This window comes from Sphaerodactylus townsendi, linkage group LG14 (genome assembly GCF_021028975.2).
Source record: "Sphaerodactylus townsendi isolate TG3544 linkage group LG14, MPM_Stown_v2.3, whole genome shotgun sequence".
NCBI classification, from domain to species: domain Eukaryota; kingdom Metazoa; phylum Chordata; class Lepidosauria; order Squamata; family Sphaerodactylidae; genus Sphaerodactylus; species Sphaerodactylus townsendi.
Window position 1 is genome coordinate 37,710,376 of NC_059438.1, and position 18,513 is coordinate 37,728,888.

The 18,513-nt window shown below is 49.1% G+C and overlaps 1 protein-coding gene across 1 annotated transcript in view; it reads right to left on the reverse strand.

The window, feature by feature from the left end:
• SLC4A9 (solute carrier family 4 member 9) overlaps window positions 1–17,293 on the reverse strand; it is a 59,908-nt gene extending 42,615 nt beyond the window's left edge. The window contains exons 1-8 of the mRNA XM_048515585.1: window positions 16,998–17,293; window positions 11,090–11,250; window positions 8,433–8,582; window positions 6,233–6,294; window positions 4,787–4,944; window positions 3,365–3,452; window positions 2,960–3,114; window positions 179–295 (exon numbers count right to left, since the gene is read on the reverse strand). Of these exons, the coding sequence (XP_048371542.1) occupies window positions 179–295; window positions 2,960–3,114; window positions 3,365–3,452; window positions 4,787–4,944; window positions 6,233–6,294; window positions 8,433–8,582; window positions 11,090–11,250; window positions 16,998–17,293 (1,187 nt within the window). The remainder of the gene's footprint in view (window positions 1–178; window positions 296–2,959; window positions 3,115–3,364; window positions 3,453–4,786; window positions 4,945–6,232; window positions 6,295–8,432; window positions 8,583–11,089; window positions 11,251–16,997) is intronic.
• Between the last annotated feature and the right edge of the window lie 1,220 nt (window positions 17,294–18,513).

Here is an 18,513-nt window from a genome sequence, read left to right on the forward strand (position 1 = left end):
CTGAGTTCCTGGGTCAACCCATGCGGTAAATTAGTTAAAAGATGACAGCAAGGGCCGTTATTGCTGTCCCAGATGGCTTGGCCAGAGAACACCACCCCTGCCCCCCGTTGAAGCACCCCCCACAACCAACCCGACCATCCCTTTCCCTGGTCCAGCCAACCATCTCTATGGACTTTACCTCCCCGTCCTCCTCAGCTCTTCACTGGCGTCTTGGTGCCCGTGGAGATGCCGCTCCTCCGTGGCAGAAGCGTTCCCATTAGAATGCAGGCTCCATTCGCGGAAGTGCATGGAGATCCTGCAAGCGGAGGAAGGAATGTTTCCATCAGTTCACACCAGCATTCCTTCTCATTTTGAAAGCTTATTACCCTGTTTCCTCGAATATAAGACATCCCCAGAAAATAAGACGTGGTAGAGGTTTTGCTGAAGTGCGAAATATAAGGCATCCCCCGAAAGCAAGACGTAGCAAAGTTTTTGTTTGGAAGCATGCCCAACGAACAGAACACAGAAAAAATAAGACATCCCCTGAAAATAAGACATAGCGCATCTTTGGGAGCAAAAATTAATATAAGATACTGTCTTATATTCGGGGAAACACGGTATATTCCAAAGCACAAGAGAATCTATTGTCCTGAGTGTTAACCTTATCACTTTGTAAGTTATGTCATAGAACTTCCATAGTTTTTCTTAATGCTTGTGTTACCACTCTTTTCAGTTGTGAACCAAACCTTCTAAATCAGTGGTGGGATTCAAACATTTTAACAACAGGTTCCAACGGTGGTGGGATTCAAATAATGACTGTTAAAAAGTATTTTTTAAAAATATTTTTCATACTACTTTTTTATTTTAAGTATTAAAAAATATTAACACTTAATAAAAATATTTTAAGTGAAAAAGGAAATTTTAACAACAGGTTCTACAGAACCTTCAGAACCCCCTGAATCCCACCTCTGCTTCTAATTGGCTTTAAAAGGACAGCTTCTTTAAAGATGGACTAGTACATTGCTGGTGACTGATAATATCTAATTTTAGGTACAAACTGGAGTAATATCAAGAACGTATTTAGAACCAGTGGTGGGATCCAAAAAATTTAGTAACAGGTTCCCAACAAGTGGTGGTGGGATTCAAACTGTGGCGTAGCGCCAATGGGGCTGGGCAGGGCACGACAAGAAGTAGTGGCGCGGAGCATTCTAAGGGCGGAAGGCATTCCTGGGTAGGGCTGTAGCAAGGATGCAGCCGCTGCGCCGGTCCTTGGGCGGGAAACGAATGCACGCAGGCGCAGGCTGCCACGCACGCCGGTGCACCTCCTGCTAGACTGCTTCCAGTTCTGCGCGCTACTGCTGAGAGGAGGGGCGTAACAAAGGCCAAAATCACGTGGCAAAATCACCAATGAGTAACCCCCTCTCGGCACACACAAATAATTAGTAACCTACTCTCAGGAACCTGTGAGAACCTGCTGGATCCTACCTCTGGTTAGAACACTTATGTTTGAAGCACGTTTAGGTAAGCCAAATATCTCAATTTCAATAATGATGTCTAATTCATGCAGAGTGTACGCTGATTGTTATATACAGTTCCCATAAGCAAGCACTACTGGGTGAAGACCGATGGAAATATTGGTGGCATAGTGAGAAGATGCTGTGGCTCAGCAAAACGAGCAAACCCCGTCGAGGGCTTCGTTTCAGCGCTTCTCTCTGGCTTCCTTTTGGATGCTTTTAATAGAATCCATAATGTGTCCTTTGAGCTTGATTCAGACTAACCTGTGTGATGGTTCTAGTGGCGTGACTGTGTAATTGATTACTTATGATAAACCTTTGACTTTAGTAGTTATTGATTTATTAATTGGATAACTATATGTTATGGTACCACTCAGAGGTGGGATCCAGCAGGTTCTCACCAGTTCCCGAGAGTGGGTTACTAATTATTTGTGTGTGCTGAGAGGGGGTTACTAATTGGGTCCGCTTTTCCACCTCCACGCCCTCGCCTCCCCGAGAGGCATCCTGCCTTTGAACGTGAAGGTTCCATATAGTAATTGCAACTAATAATGTAACTCCCTGAACTGGGTTAATCCCTTTCAGGTACTGCAATTCATGGATTCTCACCCTTTCGTACCTTCTATCTCACCAGTCTCTATCAAAGAACCTGTGTGTTTCACCATTGCTGTGTTCAGATTTGTGAGTTGGGGCATTTTCTATAGTAGCAGTGATGATTTAGAAACCGGCCAGTGCAAAAAAATTTAGAAGTCTTGAGTAGAATTGTATTATGGGAGGCGTATCCAACTCAGAGTTGCCCAGGGTTCAAGTTTGCCTAGGTACGCCTCTGCCCCCTTTGCTGAGGGGGGGCTGGCGAGGGAACCTGTTACTAAAATTTTTGGATCCCACCACTGGTACCACTTATGAGTAAATCTGGTATTGTGCATAATTGTATCCTATAGCACCACTAATGAGTAAAACTGATAGCGGACGGTAAAACGGATTGTGTGCCTACACAGTGGTTCTTCCCCTCCTTGACTTTTTATGGTTGAATGGTACCCCATTGGTTGATGCGGGCATCAAAGATTGACAGGGGTGTACGGTGAAATAGGGGAGCTACAAACAGCAAAAAGTAAATGAAAGCAGAGAAGTCTCCGGTTTAGAGATCTGGAGGTGGTTGATGGAGCCAGAACACTGTCATGCCAGTCACTCATGCTATCGGAAATGGGCTACGATCCCATTTTCCCAGCTACGATTTTCTTCCTGCCATTTCAGTTCTCTAGTGAGAACAATCCCGTGGTCTCAGCATTAAATATAGCTTCTGGAACGCTGGAGAAATGCAAGACCCAGTCAATGGATGGACCAACCAATGAAAATCTATGGCTCCTCCAACACAGATGACTGAGAATCTATTGCCCCAATCTCATCAGACTGTCCAAAATGTGACTGGAGCTTCTCTCTGCCAACCCCTTGCTCTTCTCTGTACATACCTCTTTTGTGGGGAGGGCAAGCATTTGGGGGGAGCAATGCGAGTGGTTGGGTCCCATTTGCCTGGGGGAAGAATGGTCAGTTCATCCAGAAATTCATCGATCCCTGCAATGAGATCTTCTGGGCTTTGGGCCTTCCGAGCAACCCGCTGGAAAAGCTGGAAGGGGAAAGCTGTGGCGTTAGTCCCAACTTGACCTTCTCTAGAATAATCATCCTACCACCCGGAGAAACACAGCCAGGAAAAACAGTTTGGCATTGAACCCCACTGAGATCTTTGTCCTTTCCAAGCTCCATTCCAAAATCTCCAGAAGTTCCTCAGCCTGGATCTGGGAACCCTGCCCCCCTATAGCTGGTCGCCAAGGGTGACTAGGCTACCCTATTTCTACATGCCCTTCCACCAAACTCACCTCATCTGTCAGGAGAGTGGCTGCAGCTCTGCCAATTTCATGGTAGGCCTTCACTTTGACTCTGGGGCCCAACAGAATGAAGAGGAACCTGGAGAAAGCCATACAGATGCACTGAATAAATCCACAATTCCATTTGCTCCCACGTGGAACAAGCACCACATTTGTGGCCACGATTTTCTCCTCAGTACAAGTGTATGTAAAGAGGGTAGGATTCTGCCTGACTTGCAAAGAGCCAAAGCTGTGCTGGATCAGCAGCCATTTTGCTAGGATCCTCGGACAGGGCTGTTCTCATTGGCAGGATGGAATCCTCTGCCACAGAACACAACAAGGATGCCATCTCTCTGGATGACAGGGCTGCAAGGTCTCCTGCTATGGAGGGAGGCAATGGCGTAGCTACCACAGGGGTGAGGGGTGGAAAATAGCCCCCCACACACACACCTTCTGCTAGCTGAAGGAGGGACCTAGCGGGGCCACTGCAGGGTGCCCTTCGGCCCTACCCTGCTAGGCCTGGCAGAGGTCGCAGCAAGGCACCCCTCAGCCCCACCAGGCTGCCTGGGACCACTGCCGGCTCAGGTAAGTGGGGCAGTGGCGGGGGGTGCGGGGGGCACATTGGGTTGGTGGTGGTGGTGCAGGGGCACCGTTTTGCCTGAGGCACCTCAGCTGGCTGTTTTGGAGGGTGAGTTCTATGGCATTATATGGCCTTATAGCCATGGTGGTGAACCTATGGCAGTCCAGATGTTCATGGACTACGATGTGGTGAACCTATGGCAGTCCAGATGTTCATGGACTATGATGTGGTGAGCCTATGGCAGTCCAGATGTTCATGGACTACAATGTGGTGAAACTATGGCAGTCCAGATGTTCGTGGGCTGCAATGTGGTGAACCTAAGGCAGTCCAGATGCTCATGGACTACAATGTGGTGAACCTATGGCACTCCAGAGGTTCATGGACTACAATGTGGTGAACCTATGGCACTCCAGATGTTCATGGACTACAATGTGGTGAACCTATGGCACTCCAGATGTTCATGGACTACAATGTGGTGAACCTATGGCACTCCAGATGTTCATGGACTACAATGACCATCAACATCTGGAGTGCCATAGGTTCACCACCACTGCCTTATAGCCTGCTGTGGTCCCTCCCCTCCCAAACCTTCCACCCCCTAGGCTCCATCCCACAAATCTCCAGGTGTTTCCCAATCCAAAGCTGACAACCTGACCTCCATAAGTCAATGGCAGGTGTCCAACCTCTCCTGCCTCAGACAGCTTCCGTAGCTATCACACATTGCGTATCACAGTGTGTCTGAGTACTGAAGACAGTGTCAGTTTCCAGTGGCAGCTCAAGGCTGAGAACTGTGGCCAGGGACTTCCGGTGTGGTCCAAACACCCTTGTCACATGACCCTGTTTGCTCCTTTTACCTGCTAGGAAAAGCGACCTCCGTCAAGCCCCCAAGAAACACAGGGTCCTGCAAGCGCACAAAGGCAGCGAAGGGCTTCTCCAAGAAGCTGGCCTCCCCTACAAGAACGTTGGCCACTTCGGCCCCGGCCGGAATCTTCTTCTTAAAACGGTTTTTCAGCTGCAAGTGAAAGAGTGCAGAGCTGGTCACCCAAAGAAGATGTGAGTGGACAATTTCACCAGAGACGGAGTTGCTCACCAGAGCCAGGAGCCAATACTATCCACGCGCCCTATATTGATATCATATGTCACAACACCTGCCAGCTTAGAGTACAGGTGGCCCGACTTCACCAGCCTCCAGGAATTATTCCGCCATGAACTACAGATTTTATCTGGCCGCGCCAGGTACTTGGCCCAGGGGTCTGCAACCTGCGGCTCTACAGATGTTCATGGACTACAGATGTTCATGGCCTGGCGTAGCCCGGTGGCTGGTAGAATTGCCAGAATCCGCCGGAACGCTCCTGGGAGAACTGCAGGTTGCACACCCCTTATGTTGGGCGGGACTGACGGGAATTGCGGTGCCCGGATTCCGCTGGAAAAGCCGTGAGTTAAACACCCCTATCTTCCAGAGCTGCTTAACAACACCTAGAGGCCTCCATTTTGCTCGAAGGATGCTCTGCATTTCAGGAGGTCCGGAGCTCCTCATCGCAGTGGCACAGCTTGTTGCTTGGTGGGTTGCTGGAGCCTCAGGCGGCACTTCCTCGGGGCATATTGCAGGGCTGCGCCCCCCACCACAACTGTACCTCTGCCCCAAACTCCCCACTAGCGCTAGGCTTCAGCTGTTGTGGGCGGGGAGGGGGTTGTGGCATCCAGGGTACCGCTTTATAAAGCTATGACCCAGCATGGAAGCTATCGACTCTATTTGCACACCTTGATAAAGAAATTGCGCTGCTTATTTTTTTCACCAAAGGCTACCCTGTTTTCGAGAGCTACCCTTTTCGCTAAGCCGGGGAGAAGACGGGACACCTTTAGAAAAGGAATTCTTGAGGGAAGGAGCAGCAGTGGCGTAGGAGTTTAAGAGCTCGTGTATCTAATCCAGGGCAGGTTTGATTTCCCAGCTCTACCGCCTGGGCTGTGCAGAAGGGCCTTATCAAGAGTTCAGGATTAAGCACCATTACCTCACACGCCGGCCAGGCGACGGCAGGCCTGAAAATCCACGGCTTCGGCGGGGCTCTCTCAGCCCCACCTACCGCACGGGGAATTGGCTGACAGCAGGGAAGGGCAAGGAGATTGTCAGCCCCTTTGAGTCTCCTGCAGGAGAGAAAGGGGGGAAATAAATTCAAACTCTTCTTCTTCTTCTCCCCCGTCAGGGAGCTCTTGACAGTACAGACCCCTGTGTGAGGCCTTTAAAGCATTTTTCATGTCCTGCTGCCATCACCCCAGGCCTCCATCTAACAAACGTGACTCACCTGTTCCTTAAGAGGCATCTCCAAAACTTCACCCTCTGGATCTGAGTGGCTGTGGGCTTTGTCTGCAACAGAAATTGGGGGGAAATGACAGACGTAATAATAGTTCTAAACGCCAAGTTTAGAAGTGCTTCTAAATACTCCTCAACACTATTGAGTTTGTAGGTTCATTCGTTCTCTCAACCTGAGTATTCACAAAGTGAAGGGGCTGCTTGAAGCTGGCACTTCAAAAAGGCGGGAAGATTAAAAGTCCTCTTCAGCCATAGGATTAATTTCGTTGGAAGGAATAGGCTGCGTCATGTTGCTAAATGCCAGGACAGCCACTGCAGCCTCAGGTAATGTAGTCAGCTCCAGGTTTGTTTGTTTGTTTGTTTATTATTTAAACTTTTATACCGCCCCATCCCCGAGGGGCTCAAGTGATGTACGGCATAAATCTCGGCCCTCAGAATACGATATGAGTTAAAACCTTTAAAAACAGCAGTGATCCAAGATAATAAGAGGCGTCCCGAGAGGCTCCTGGTGCAGTCTCCCCCACGAGGGAGGGAGCGGCAAGTCCCATTTGGATGAAAAGGACTGGCAGATGTTGGGAGGCTAAAAAGGGGGAGGGCACCTTCAGCGGCTAGTGCACTCCAGGAGGCCCGGTGGAACCAGTTCAAAAATCCTTACAGGAGGCTCTGCGGAACTCCCCAAAGTCCCACTGGGGTGGACTGGCTGGTGGAAGAGTGTTCCACCCAGGCTGGGGGTGGGAAACCCGTAAAAGGCAGTGCAGCCCCGCATGGGAGTAGCAGCATCTCGATGAGGGGCCAGGGACCACCTGTGGGTGGCCCTCAGAAGCCCGAGCGGAGAGGCATTGTAGGGTTCCTTAGAAGTTGATGCTGATTCTTGAAGATACAAGAGATTCACACAGGCCACGTAAGGCCTTAAAGGTCAGCACCAACACCTTGAAGATTATTCGGAACTCTACCGGGAGCCGAGGTTGGGAAATACCTGGAGATTTTGTGGGTGGAGCCTGAGAAGGGCGGGGTTTGCGGAGGGGAGGGACTTCAACTTAGAGATATATTGCCTTGGAAGTGCAACTTTCAAAATAGCCGACAGCACTTTATCCCTTTCTATCACTAGTATTCATTTGGGTTCATCTACCAGGCTATCTTTCCACGTCAAGATGGGTTATAGGGTGGCTCACAACGACCAATGCCGAATTTTGGCCATCAAATAAAATATGTACATTTCCAAAATTTGAAATACGGTTTCCATTTTCTCCAGGGGAATCGATCTTTGTCATCTGGAGATCAGTTGGCATTCCAGAGAGAATGCTCTGCAGTTTATCTAAGGAGAGTTAGCAGCATTGGTACAGAATGATAACATGGAGACAGAGAAGTGAGACTACACAGGGACAAGAGATGTAGCGCGGTACACTGGATGCATGCCTGAGGGGTGGAAAATCACCGCCATACCCCGCGGTGCCCCTCCCCCCAGACTTGTAGTTCCAGCAAGAAAGTGGAAACAGAAGAAGGCAGCCTGTTCACTTAGGGCTGAAGAGCAACCCTAGTGAGAACTGCATTTCCCAGGAGACACTGCAGAACCCCCAGGGGCTCCTGCAAATTATGGATTCCTGAGCAATTCAGCCTCAAGTTAATAGGCCTCTTTTTCCATTTTGCACTTTGAGGCTGAACTAAGGACAGGGGGGCATGGGGGGGGTATCGTGGGGGGAGGGACCAAAAACGCAGAGTGTGCACCAGGCAAAGTATGGCCCAGCTACGCCTCTGCATGGAGCTAGACTGCTGTAAAGTACTTTACATGAGTTTCCCCTCAAAGTTAACTGGGAGACTCAGCTTGGTTAATATCAGGCACTAGGCAGGACATGCATTTCGCTCTAGAGTTGATAACCTCAAGGTTCTCAAATAAGAAGGGGTGAAGCAAGTTTTGGCTGAAGCCTATGACCTATTTAAAGAGGCCATCACAACCATTGTTTGGTAATGCTCATGAAAGCTGTGGAACAGATGCTGCATGACCTACCATCAGTCCATATCGCATATTTGTGCTATGATATGCACCAGAGACTCCATTTTGCCCTCTTTGGCAAATGGGTTCAGATCTGAATGGGCCGTCATGCCAGACATCCAGGGACAGCATTCTGATCTGCAGTAGGCTGCAGTCAAGCCACAAGGGGAGATCATCGACAGATTCAGAGGCAGCTACGCACCAGAGCAAGAGCCCGAGCCCATCTCGAGCAACACCTGCAGGTGGGATCGGGTCGTGTGGTGCTGAGGTCTCAGGAGCAGGACGTACCAGAGCTTCTTCATCAGCTCTGGCTGGAGAGCGTGCTTCTCTATCTGGGTCTCGATCACCTTCTCTGGAACACAAAACCAAAACCACTTTGAGAGCGCCCCAAAGAAGGAGCTTTTTGTTTGCTGTAAAACTGGTCGTTTTCACACTTACCATCTGCTGCGCACTACTCTACCAAAGTAGTGTGGGGTCCCCCGGCACTCCCCACTACAGGAGCGGTGACAACGCAGCAGCCCCGACGCTACCGCTCTCACGCCCCCTCAGCGTGCGTCATTCCTGGCCTCCTCAAAATGGTGCCTTTTGATGACCCCGCGCTCTGCCTTGGAGAAGCCCAGGAGGGTAGAAATGAAGCCAGCGCTAGGAGTAAAGCCTTGTAAAGGAGTAGTCATAGTAGAATTGGAAACGACCTCTGTTGCCTTGGGAATCCACTGAAGAATGCTGAAATCAATCACCACGGCGTTTCTAAGCAGCGGTTCCTACTGCAGAATGCAACTGTTACACTTGCGTAGGATTGGGGTCATGCAGGAAAGGGAGATCGTATGAACCCCCGCTTGGTTTTGATCTTGGAAATTGGGCTCCCCACTTCGTCATTGACATTTGAAGGGAAAAATACATGTTCTTTGAAGGATGCTTTTCCTTTAAAATGCTAACTGCGGAGCAGGTGAGTTGGTTTCACAAAGTAAGAACAGAAGAACAGAAGAACAAGCCGAATGAATCCGCACCAGAATTATCTAGTCCAGCTCCTCACCGCTACTCACAGTAGCCCGCAGGTGCCTTTAGGAGCTCACATGCAGGAGGTGAAACCAATGGCCTTCTGCTGCTACTGCTCCCGAGCACCTGGTCTGCTAAGGCATTTGCAATCTCAGATCAAAGAGGATCAAGATTGGTAGCCATAAATTGACTTCTCTATAAATCTGTCCAAGCCCTTTTTAAAGCTATCCAGGTTAGTGGCCACCACCACCTCCTGTGGCAGCATATTCCAAACACCAATCACACGTTGCGTGAAGAAGTGTTTCCTTTTATTAGTCCTAATTCTTCCCCCCAGCATTTTCAATGTATGCCCCCTTATGTCAATACATAAGACTGTAAGATCTAGATCCCAGATTGGAATTCTGGTTCAAATATGTGCTAAGTTCTGAGTTCTAGCATTGGGTCTGAATTCTGTCCCCCACAGCTACTACACAAGTGTCCTAAATGGTCACTCTTTCCCTCCCAGGGTCAAACTAGACTGGAAAGTGCCCTCAATGTCACCCCAAGGATGCCACCGCCATTTAAAAGTGATTTTTGACACTATGAAGGTTTTCTTGTCCCATTCCTGTGCCTTTTCAAGTGCCAAAACTGACATAGGAAATATGGGACTCTGGCACTTGATGAAGTATGGGGGAATGGACAAGAGCACCTCTGTGCTGTGGGTCCAGTCAGGATCAGGCCACTGCTGCATTTTAAATCAAAATCACTTTGAAATAGGATTTTGTAGTTTTTCCACAGAGCATCCGATCTTGCGGTGATGATTTGTGGCTGAGTGTAGGTTCTCTGCATTATTTACATTGCAGTACCATTCTTCATGTAAGAGTAAACTATATTTTTGAAGTTGACGTTGACTGTCGTTTGCTTACACAGTTTTGTGTTGTGACATTTGCTTATTCTTGTACTGTGTAAAAAGGTAAAGTTTCCCCTTCAGTAAAATTAATCCGACCCTGGGAATTATACATAGAGCAGTGATTTCATAGAGCAAGCCTCTCTTGTAGGAGTAGTTTCAGAGCGAGTTCCTCACAGGTTCCCGACAGTATGTTACTAATTATTTGGCTGTATTGCCGAGAGGGGGTTACTAATTGGTAGTTACGCGCCGTGATTTTTGCCGTAATTACGCATTTCCTCAGTGATAGTAGCCAGCATGGGAACTTGAAGCAGTCTAGCAGGAGGTGCACCGGTGTGAGTGGCAGCCTGCGCCTGCGTGCATTTGTTTCCTGCCCAAGGACTGGCGCAGCGGCTGCGTCCTTGCCACAGCCCCGCCCAGGAATGCCCCGCCCAGGAATGCCCGGCCACGCCCCTGTCATGCCCCGCCCAGCCCCATTGGCGCCACGCCACAGTTTGAATCCCACCACCATGGGAACCTGTTACTAAAATTTTTGGATCCCACCGCAAAATCAGTTTGCCATTGCTTTCCCCGGCTATTCTTTGCCCCCTAGCTATGAGCTAGGTACTCATTTACCGACCAAGAAATGGATGGATGGCTGAGCTGACCATGAGCCAGCTGCCAGGATATCTGACCCACAGGGGGCTCGAACTCCTGACCGTGTGAGTGGCAGTGCAAGCACTTAACCACTACGCCACGCGGCTCCTTTGTACTGTGTACCCTTGTTGTATTCTGTGAAGGCAGAAATAGGTCCAAATCCTCACTGCCCAAGATCCAGTGCTGCTTCAACAGAACTAACAGTGCCATGGCAAAGCCCACACAAGTGTACGTGCCTGCTGTTAAGTGTCAGGGGTTTGCTTAAAGAGCTACCAGAAACCCAATACATGGTGAAGGAAGACCATGTCCCTAGGAGGACAGGCTGACCGATGGCCACATACCAACTATCTGCTTAAAACTGTGAGCTTCCAAGTCCAGGAGGACAGCTCCTTTCCTGATGCACGTCCGCAGCTCAAACAAGCTGTGCAGAGACAGCGTGGTCACGTGAGGTTTGCTCCAGCGTTCTCCTCCATCTTCCACTTTCTCTTCAAATTTAACCCACCTGCAACAAAACGGCCGAGTTAGTCCCATGACTGTGGCCTTGGGCATGCTGGGAAATAGCATTTTTTCTCACTTGGCACGAGCAGCCACCTCCTGAGAACGTGTTTCCTTTTTCAGGTTCAAACATTTCTGCCCTGGGGGTTACTCAGGGTTAAGGGAAGCTTGGATGGGATCTGAACGAACTCAGCAGCCCAAGAACCTGCTCAGCTTACGAGATCTAAATAAACTGGGCTACCCAGGTTGGGGCATAAATTATGGCACACTGTTAGTTTTATTCCATTTCAAATTTTCCGATGACTGTCATTCTCACAAATGGCATTCTAATTTCTAAAGATTCCCAAAGTGTCCTGCTTAAGGAAGAGTTAAATTTTGCTGTGCACCAAACCACTTGGAAAGTGTAAGTTGAGGTGCCACAATAACAGCACACACAACCCATGCGGTGCTCCTTTACACCTTTCACTGAAATCACACACAAATATTGTAAAACACAGTTGCAGATCAGCCTTCCTGCATGGCTGTCAACAGGATTTAACAACCTGGCACAAGTGCATTGAAGACAGATGTTCATACAACACAGGCCTGACAGTCCTGTGTTTAGGACTACTTTTCTGTTTTCTGTTTACCTAAGGCATTAGCTGGAGATCTCCTGGGATTACAACTGATCTCCAGCCAATAGAGATCAGTTTCCGTGGAGAAAATAGCTGCTTTGGAAGATGGACTCTATGGCATTAGAGCAGCAGGAACAGCGGTGGCGGAGTGGTTAAGAGCAGGTGCACTCTAATCTGGAGGAACCGGGTTTGATTCCCCGCTCTGCCACCTGAGTTGCGGAGGCTGATCTGGGGAATTCAGATTAGCCTGAGCACTCCAACACACACCAGCTGGGTGACCTTGGGCTAGTCACAGTTCTTCTGAGCTCTCTCAGTCCCACCCACCTCACAGGGTGTTTGTTGTGAGGGGGGAAGGGCAAGGAAGAAGAGTTTGGATTTATATCCCCCCCCCCCTTTCTCTCCTGCAGGAGACTCAAAGGGGCTGACAATCTCCTTGCCCTTCTCCTCTCACAACAAACACCCTGTCAGGTAGGTGGGGCTGAGAGAGCTCCGAGAAGCTGTGACTAGCCCAAAGTCACCCAGCTGGCGTGTGTGGGAGTGAACAGGCTAATCTGAATTCCCCAGAGAAGCCTCCACAGCTCAGGCGGCAGAGCTGGGAATCAAACCCGCTTCCTCCAGAGTAGATACACGAGCTCTTAACCTCCTACGCCACTGCTCCTCCTGCAAGGAGATTATAAGCCCCTTTGAGTCTCCTAGAGGAGAGAAAGGCGGAATATAAATCCAACTCTTCTTCTTCATTATACCCCACTGAAGTCTCTCCCATCCCCAAATCCTGCTCTCTTCATGCTCCTCCCCCCAAATCTCCAGTTTTTCCCCAACCCAGAACCGACAATCCGATGTTTTACTACATGTGTGCCACAGCAGCAGGAGATGGCATGCGTGGAAGCTGGTCTGGACCCCCAGGAACTCCCAGTTTCTCTTCGTCTGTCCACCCCAGTGCTTAGGGGAAGATCTATGAGCACAGCAGAGACTTGGATGCTTGCACTGGGTTCGGCCTTTTCCTAAGTTCTGTTCTTTCAGAGCAGAGAAGAGCATAATTTGGCTGTGATAGGCTAGATCTGGGGAGTCCAACTCTGGTGCCCCAGATGTTCACTGACTATGATTCCCATCAGCCCCTGCTGATCAATTGGCCACGCTGGCCGGGACTGATGGGAATCATAGTCCATAAACCTCGGGGGCCCTAGAGTTGGACACTGCTGGGCTAGATTGTCACAGGCTGGGTGGGAAAATATTGATCGATGCAAAGAAGGACATCTGTAGCAGGATGGATTGGAACCAGGGCATATCAGCAAGCAGAAGTCCCCAATTTCTGAGTGATGTGCCCCCACGATTTACCCTTGCAGGCCACTGGTGGAATTTAAAAACAAATTCATTAAATGTTTACTTTTTACAAGCACAGCACAGCAAGTCTGATATCCTGATAATATACAAATAGTTACTTTTCCGATTTTACTTTTAATTACATGAGCACAGGATTGACCCCTGTGAAATAAGCCGTAGAGAAAAAAATCACCCAACAGCTTCAAGGGCTGGACTCTTCAAACAGTCAGTTGTTGTGGGCTTTCCTGGCTGCGTGGCCGTGGTCTGGTAGATCTTGTTCCTAACATTTCGCCTGCATGATGCAGGCGAAACATCAGGAACAAGACCTACCAGACCACGGCCACACAGCCCGGAAAGCCCACAACAATCAATTGAGTCTGACCGTGAAAGCCTTCGACGACACATCTTCAAACAGTGTTTGTGAAATATGTGTGTATATGGCTGCAAGCTCTGCAATCGAAGATAAGCTTTGCAAGAGATCACTTGTCAAAACTGCATGCTTAAAATTTAAAATCTCATATTGTCCTCAAGATGAATATATTCCTGATTCCAGCTCCTCTGGTGCCGAAAGACTGAAGGACAGGGTGGAGGCTAAATTTGTATGCAAACACAACACAAGGGACTCTACTAGGACTGCCAGCATTGGGTTAGGGCAGTGATGGTGAACCTTTTCGAGACCGAGTGCCCAAATTGCAACCCAAAACCCACTTATTTATTGCAAAGTGCCAACACGGCAATTTAACCTGAATACTGAAGTTTTAGTTTAGAAAAACCAGTTGGCTCTGAGGAGTGCGTTACTCAGGAGTAAGATTGGTGGTAGTCGGTGGCTTTGCTTTGAAGCAACCGTGCATCTCTTGCAATGGGTGAATCATGACCCTAGGAGGGTTTACTCAGAAGCAAGCCCCATTGCCAGCAACTGAGCTTACTCCCAGGTAAAGGGTTGCGCTTTTGTTCTTCCCATGAAAATCAGTGGGGTTTAACAGCGCTTAACAGGGTTACCTACACTGCTTCCCCAAAACTTGGTCTTAGGTTTAATGCTAATAATTGAGCCCAGCGGCCCAGGCCAGCCTAGATATGTGGGCTGGGGGGGACGGGACTCTGCGTGTGCCCACAGAGAGGGCTCTGAGTGCCACCTCTGGCACCCGTGCCATAGGTTTGCCACCACTGGGTTAGGAAATACCTGGAGATTTTTTGGGGGGTGGAGCCTGAGAAGGGTGGGCTTTGGGGTTGGGAAGGACTTCAATGGGGTATAATGCCGTAGAGTCCACTTTCCAAACTGGTCATTTTCTCCAAGTGAACTGATCTCTGTTGCTTAGAGATCAGTTTTAATAACAGCAGATCTCCAGCTACCACTTGGAGGCTACCTGCCCGGGACTCAACAATGTGTTTGCTGTTCACGCGGAGCATGGAGAGAATATAATTTCCGTATATGAGTGAACGTTTGTCTGCTCAAATTAAACATTTTCCATCCTAGATTTCTGCTGCGTACATCTATCAGGCCTAAGAGGTGGGGGTCTTACCCAGTGGTGGGATTCCGAGGTTTAGTAGCAAGGTTCCAACGTTGGTGGGATTCAAACAATTGATTGGCCAGCCAATAGGGCACAGAGGCTGACGGGGGCGTGGCCAGGCATTCCAGGGGTGGGGCATTCCTGGGCGGGGTTGTGGCAAGGACGCAGGGCCCGCGCGCCCCAGGTGCCGTTCCCCTTCGCCCCGCCCCTAGATTCAAATAATGACTGTTTAAAGTATTAAAAAAGCAATATACCGAAAGGTAGTGTATTATTTCTTTTTTATATATGGGTTATGGTCCTCTAGCCATGCCTTGCCCAGTACAATGGGGTGTCGTGCAGTGGGGGCCAGAACAAATTATATTGATTGATTTTAAATAATAACATAAGTAAGGAGATAAACCAAAAACTGTTTACAATTGTTAACATATTACAAACATATCTAATTGTCTATCTCTCTCAACCCTCTCCAACTTAAACATCCTAGATTGCCTCCCTCCTTCCCATATTTCCCTCCCTCCCTACTTCTCTTCTTTCTACTCTCCCTTTCAGAATTCCTATATAACTATTTTTATCTATTCCCACTTGAAGGAAAACTAACAGAGGGAGATATCCAAAATCCTTAATCTAAAAGAGTAATTTAAACTCCTCTCTTTCCAATATACATTTCAAGGGGAAAAAAGAAAATGAAAAATCTTTACCTATAATACTTTCCCAACCTTTATACCAATGAACAAAAAAAATAGAATTACGATATATTGTATTATTTCATACAGTTCATACACACATGTTTATTTTATTTTATTTATTTAATTAGGCTTTTATACCGCCCCATCCCCGAAGGGCTCTGGGCGGTGTACAGCATATAAAATAACAGTATTAAACAATCAAACATTTAAAGCAGCGATAAAAGCTAAAAATCTAAATTATGCAATACATCATAATAAATGGCATAGTTGGCATCCAATATTCCAGATTAAAATTCCCCCTCCCCCGAAATGTCAGGGTGCCATGGGGGGCAGGGGGCCCTGGGGGCAGAGGTGGGATCCAGCAGGTTCTCACCAGTTCCCGAGAGTGGGTTACTAATTATTTGTTTGTGCCGAGAGGGGGTTACTAATTGGGTCTGCTTTTCCGTTAGAAATTCCATTAGGTCTAAAAAAAGTCCTGTTGTTTCCTATGTGGCTGGTTAGTGAAGGTAGAAAACGGGATAATTCTCCCTGTTGGGCTGTTTTAAAAACATGTTTTAGAAATATGGGAAAGTTCCTTGTTTAAGGAAAGTATCCTTCTTTTGATTTCTAGAAACAAAATTAAGTATTTGAAAGGATTAAGTATTTGACAGGCAGTCAATTAGAGGAGAAGTAGTTGTTTCTGTTGGCAGTAGACGATAGGACTTGCTGTAATGAGTTTAAATTATGGACAGAAAGATACCAGCTGGAAATTAGGAACTTTTTTTTTTACAGTAAGAGTTTTTTACAGTAACAGAGAAATGATTAACGCCCCGCCCCTGGAATGCCCGACCACGCCCCCGGCGTGCCCCGCCCAGCCCCACTGGCGCCACACCACTGTTTGAATCCCACCACCATGGGAACCTGTTACTAAAATTTTTGGATCCCACCACTGAATGGAACCCATAGAAAGTCCCTGGCTTGGTTCACTGTCTTCACTGATCTGTTCCACCTGTTGATTCCTGACTTTCAAATTATAACACACTTGTGGCAAATTGTTGTTAACCTCAGCAGGCTTGATATCATAGGTGGACTATGCCCTTTAGTGGTGAAGTTTGTGATCATACACAGAACTGTCCATTCTCCCCGCCTCCTCAACATTCATACAGTGATTTTAGTGCTGGAATAGCACTGAATGCGTTACCTTGTTGTAAACAACCCTGCAAGGTAGGTCAGTATCATTGCCACAATATGTTGCCAATACAGCACTGAGAAAACGACTTGCCTGCCGCATGCATTTGTGCAGAGGAGGACTTCAAAGGGGGGAACTTCCTGATCCCAGCTCAGAGTGCTTTCTATGGATCTCTCTGATCTATGGCCTTGTATCCCACCGAGGGCCCATTTCCACCTCAGGCTCCATTTGCAGATCTCCAGGAGTCCCCCAAACTGGAGCTGGCAAAGTCCACCACGTCACATCAGCCGGCCCACAACCCGGGATCAAGGAAGACCTAGCAACCTTAATGCTCGCACCAGTGATCTCTCTGCCCCATTCCTGGCTTTCCCTGAGCTCAGGCCTTTCCCTGCCCTGCTACCTGAGACCCCTGGGCCAGCATGCACAGCGTTGGGCTTGGCCACGGGTGGGCTGCTTACCTGGCTGTTTCCCTCCACTCTAGGCCTTCAGGGGTGCTGAAGAGCTCAGAGAGCTGTATGAAGAGCACCGGGTGGCTGGCCTCTTCGCTTTCCTCTTGGCGCTTGAGCATCAAGCCCACCCTCTCCGCCGCTGAGGAGGTGCCAGAAGTGAAAATACTTCTCCCCGCTGCCTGGCAGATGACCACGGAGTTGCGGCTGGAGGGTTCCCGGTCAGCCTCGCTCCGATGCTCAGCTGGAGGATCCAGGTCTTCCACGAGGCAGTCCTTGTGAGCCTCAACCATCCTTGCCTCGGACATGCAGACTGAGCCCCCACGCCACCCCTCCAACCCCTGTCAGTCGGTCCCTTCTCTCCTTCTTGGCAAGGCTCCTGGGCCCAGCAGAACAGGAACTGAGCCGGCCCAAGACATGCTGTCTTTATAAGAGCCCAAGAACCTGTTCAGGCCAGAACCAGAGACGGGAAGAAGAGCGAAGCCCAAAACAGTCTTATCAGGCAGAGAAGCCCCATCCGGCAGGTGCAGGACGGAACTCGCAGCACCTGCCCACCTGGTCACAGGGACCACTTTGCCTGCATGGATGGGAGCCATCGCTCGCCTTGTTTACATGGGGGCACTGTTGGCAGCACCGGCTAGAACTAGCCGTCCCAGGGCAATATTGAAATTGGAGACAGCAAAATGTGGAGCGGGGAGGAGGCGAAACCTGATACAGCTGAGCCTTGGAAGGATTGGGGGGGGGGGAGCTGGAAGGATTTGCAGCAGCCAAAAAGAGCCAAGTGTTTAGGGTTCCTCTGGTCCAGGAGTGACTGTGTTCGCCACAGGATGCAGATAGATGCCAAGAGATGTGGCACCCCAGCGCTGACCGTGGATTGCTCTCTCATCTGCGTCTTCCTGCTCAGAATGTGGCCTGCGATCCTAGGGTCTCTCCAGACAAGCCCAAATTTAATCTTACATCCTACTCCTACTGGCCCCAGTCCATACAGGAAAGAAGTACAAGGATAAAGGGTTTAAAAGCCCTCCACCCAGAGGTGGGATCCAGCAGGTTCTCACAGGTTCCTGAGAGTAGGTTACTGATTATTTGTGTGTGTCGAGAGGGGGTTACTAACTGGCGATTTTGCCACGTGATTTTTGCCTTAGTTTCGCCCCTCCTCTCAGCAGTAGCACGCAGAACTTGAAGAGGTCTAGCAGGAGGTGCACCGGCGTGCGTGGCAGCCTGTGCCTGTGTGCATTCGTTTCCCGCTCAAGGACTGGCGCAGCGGCTGCATCCTTGCCACAGCCCCGCCCAGGAATGCCCTGCCCCCGGAATGCCCGACCACGCCCCCATGGTGCCCCCCCAGCCCCATTGGCGCTACGCTACAGTTTGAATCCCACCACCATGGGAACCAGTTACTAAAATTTTTGGATCCCACCACTGCCCCCACCTCACCTGCTTCAAATTCTCAGCCCAGCAGCAGGATTTTGTTACAAACACACACCCTCCCCAAAAAATAAATTCATGGAAAGAAAATCACGGAACTACATTC